The 3,477-nt window shown below is 36.6% G+C and overlaps 1 protein-coding gene across 1 annotated transcript in view; it reads left to right on the forward strand.

Moving 5' to 3' along the window:
• The window catches only part of CEP85L (centrosomal protein 85kDa-like), a 152,825-nt gene that overhangs the window by 99,125 nt on the left and 50,223 nt on the right, over window positions 1-3,477 (forward strand). The window contains exon 4 of the mRNA XM_006878999.1: window positions 2,744-2,865. Coding sequence (XP_006879061.1) covers window positions 2,744-2,865 — 122 coding nt within the window. The remainder of the gene's footprint in view (window positions 1-2,743; window positions 2,866-3,477) is intronic.

Here is a 3,477-nt window from a genome sequence, read left to right on the forward strand (position 1 = left end):
TATTTTTATTTTTTAAATTTACCCTTCTAATGTTACTTTTTATAGTAGGTTTCTTGGGGATTGCTTAAGATTTTTGTATTGAAGTATTTTAATTACAATATTTACAGTTTTTTCTTTCCAAATTTACAGTTCCTTTTCATCTGCCTTGCTACACTGTTAAGAACTACTGAAACTAATTTGAATAGGGGGATATAGTTTATGTTACAGAGAGCACTTTTGGTTTCTGTCCATTATATATTATTATTGACTGTAAAGTTGTTGTTAGAGATGCTCTATATCATGTACCAAACTCTGCGAGGAGGAATATAGCATCAGAATTGGAGGAAGACTCATCAACAGTCTGAATTGTGCCGATGACACAACCCTGCTTGCTGAAACTGAGGAGGACCTGAAGCACTTGCTGCAGAAGATCAAGGACTGCAGCTTTCAATATGGCTTGAAGTTCAACATCAAGAAGACAAAGATTCTCATTGCTAGGCCAATTGGCAGCATCATGATAGAAAGTGACAAGATTAAAATTAACAGCTTTGTTTTGCTTAGCTCAACAATCAACATTCTTGGTACCAGAAGCCAGGAAATTAAAAAACAATTGCATTGGGAAAGTCAGCAGTCAGGGACCTCTCCAGAGTACTGAGGAGCAACAGTGTCAGTCAAGAGACTAAGGTGCACCTGATACAGGCCATAGTCTTTGCAATTACTTGCTATACATCAGAAAGTGGAATAATGACTAAGGATGATGGAAGAAAAATTTATGCCTTTGAGTGTGGTTCTGGAGGAGAGTATAGAATATACTATGGGCTGCTAAGAGAATAAATAGGTTCATCCTGAAGAAGGCGAAACCAGGTGGCTCTTTGAAGGCAAGGATTCTCAAGTATCTTGACATACTTTGGGCATGTTGTAAGGAGGAACCATCATGAGGGACATTATGCTTAGAAGAGTGGAGATACAGTGCAAGAGAGAAAGACCCTGGATGATGTGGATTTACTTAGTGACTGGGGTAATGAGGTTAGGTGTGTCTGAGACAGTAAGGTTGGCTCAGGATAGAGCAGGGTTCAGAGCTGTGATATTTAGGGTCACTTTGAGCTGCAAGTGATTTGACAGCACATAATGACATATATCACATTTACAAAGTGATCTTTCATTTCCAGTTAGCTGAGAGGTTTTTGTTTACCTTTTTTAGTCTCATAAATGGAGATTGAATTTCATCAAATGCTTTTTCTCTGTTTATTGAGATAATAAAAATCTGATCTTCTATTTTTAGGATGATTATAATGGTTATGCTCTGCCTATCCATATGCATAAATTTGGATTTGATTTGATGATTTTGTGTATTTCATACAAAATGTTCTTTTCCTACTGTCTTTGTCTGGTTTTAATATCAAGATAACAAACGCTGATCTCATAAAATGAGTTAGCAAATGTGTGCTGGCTGCCCAGCCCTGTTGTGTGCTAGGCAAGGGTTTATTGTATACTGTCAAGTCATAATTGATCCATAGCTGATCTTCTTGGGGGTTTTCACAGGCAGTAAATCGCATGGAGGAGATTGACTATCTTTATCCCATGGAGCAGCTGGTGGATTTGAATTTCCTGCCTTTGGGTTGGCAGCACAACTCTGTACACTAGGCCGCCAGAGCTTTGAATAAAGAGCTTAGCTTTGCCAGGCAAAGGTAAAGGGTGGAATTTAGAGAGAAGAGCTCTGTGTGACAACTGTTCTAACAGTTAGTATCACTTATACTCCAAGTAAGTCTCAAAACTGTGCATCAGACCTTTACATACCCTATTATCACCTGGCTTCTTCCATCCTTCCTGTTTTGTTCATCTTATCTTTGTCCTGCATAAAATATCCCTCTAAATATTACTTGACAGTTACTTTTATTTAAAAGGTTATAGAGCCCATTGATGCCCCTCAACTAGTTGAATATTCAGAAGCAAGGTTTAATAGCATCATCTTTGGAAAACAAAGGGTATAAATAGTAGTGCACATTTGAATTTTATTAGTTTCCTTGTCATGTTTGTTTAGCTTGTCAAGGGGCTTACAGTATTGTATTCCTTTCTCATTTGCTAATACTGATTTTTTTAAATTTTAATTATATAAATGATTCAAACAAAGTTGAGGCTATTTCCCCTTTAGTCTTTATAATATTTTTACAAAAATGTCAGTATTTTATTCTAGTAGATTTTTTCCCAAATGATATAATTTAAACTGAGAATCAGTAATCCTTAAAATTATTTGCTTAATTGGTAGTCGTATTTCCTGTGGTCATAAATACTACCAGTTTGTGAGGATATCCATGTTTCTGAAATCTTAATATAATATAAATGATTTTGAAATTTGAATACCTCCAAACCTGTTTCATGTCCTGTGGAGTCTTTCCCAGAATTGTTAGTCTAGCTGTGGTACATTTCTTTATTATACTCCTTTCTTAAGGAAAGGTTCTCTTTTGATTCAGTTAAGACTCCAAAAGATAATGGAATAATGATTTTACAGGTAGTATAATAATCAAGGTTAAATGTTCTATTGTAATACATTTTTTAATTAGGTTTATGTATTTATATAAGAATTTTCTTAAAGTTTTCCAAATTTTGCCATATTCGCAAGTATGATTTCAGATAATATTTAAAAAAATAGGGGAAGAATTCTTTATATTTAAAAGAAAATCATAGGGAAAAGACTAGATTTTATGTAAATATTCTCTTATGATACTTTCAGTGTATTAATACTATAAACATTTTTTTGGTGCAGGTTTTAACTGGATCATCTCGTCAGAGTTACTCACCTTCTGACTATCAGGAATTCAGTAAGTGGGAATCAGTGTTGAAATTAAAAGAAGGACTGCTAAGGCAGAAAGAAATTGTGATTGATCGGTGAGTTTATTTAGCTTACTTATATTTTGGGCATACAGAAATAGAGATTAATTGGAAAATATGCTACTTGTAGACAATATTATTGTCTGCATAGAATGGGAATCCCAGAACACTTGATTTTGCTTACGTGAAACTTACACTTGGACCAGGACGCAGTCATTAGAACAGAGCAAGGAAACACTGCATGGTTCCAAATTGGGAAGGGTGTGTGTTAAAGATGTGTCCTAGCTCCATATCTTTTAAATCTATATACAGAACAGATTATATGGGAGGATGGGCCCTATGAGGGGAAGTGTGGCATCAGGATTGGAGGTTGTTGTTGTTATGTGCCATCAAGTCGCTCGCGACTCATAGCTTCCCTATGTACAACATCCCTCAACTCTGCTCTATCCTGTGCCAACCGCACCATCTTGGACACATCCATCCCGATTACTCCAGTCACTGAAGCAATCCACCTCATAGGGGACCTTCCTCTTCTGCGCTGTCCTTCTACCCTTCCAAGCATGATGTCCGTCTCCAAGGACCCTGTCCCTCCTTGCAACATGTCCAAAGTATGTTAGACGGAGCCTTAGAATCCTTGCCTCCAAGGAGCAGGTTGTTGTTGTTATGTGC

This window comes from Elephantulus edwardii, unplaced genomic scaffold, assembly GCF_000299155.1.
Source record: "Elephantulus edwardii isolate Elephantulus edwardi_28Jun2011 unplaced genomic scaffold, EleEdw1.0 scaffold00002, whole genome shotgun sequence".
NCBI lineage: Eukaryota > Metazoa > Chordata > Mammalia > Macroscelidea > Macroscelididae > Elephantulus > Elephantulus edwardii.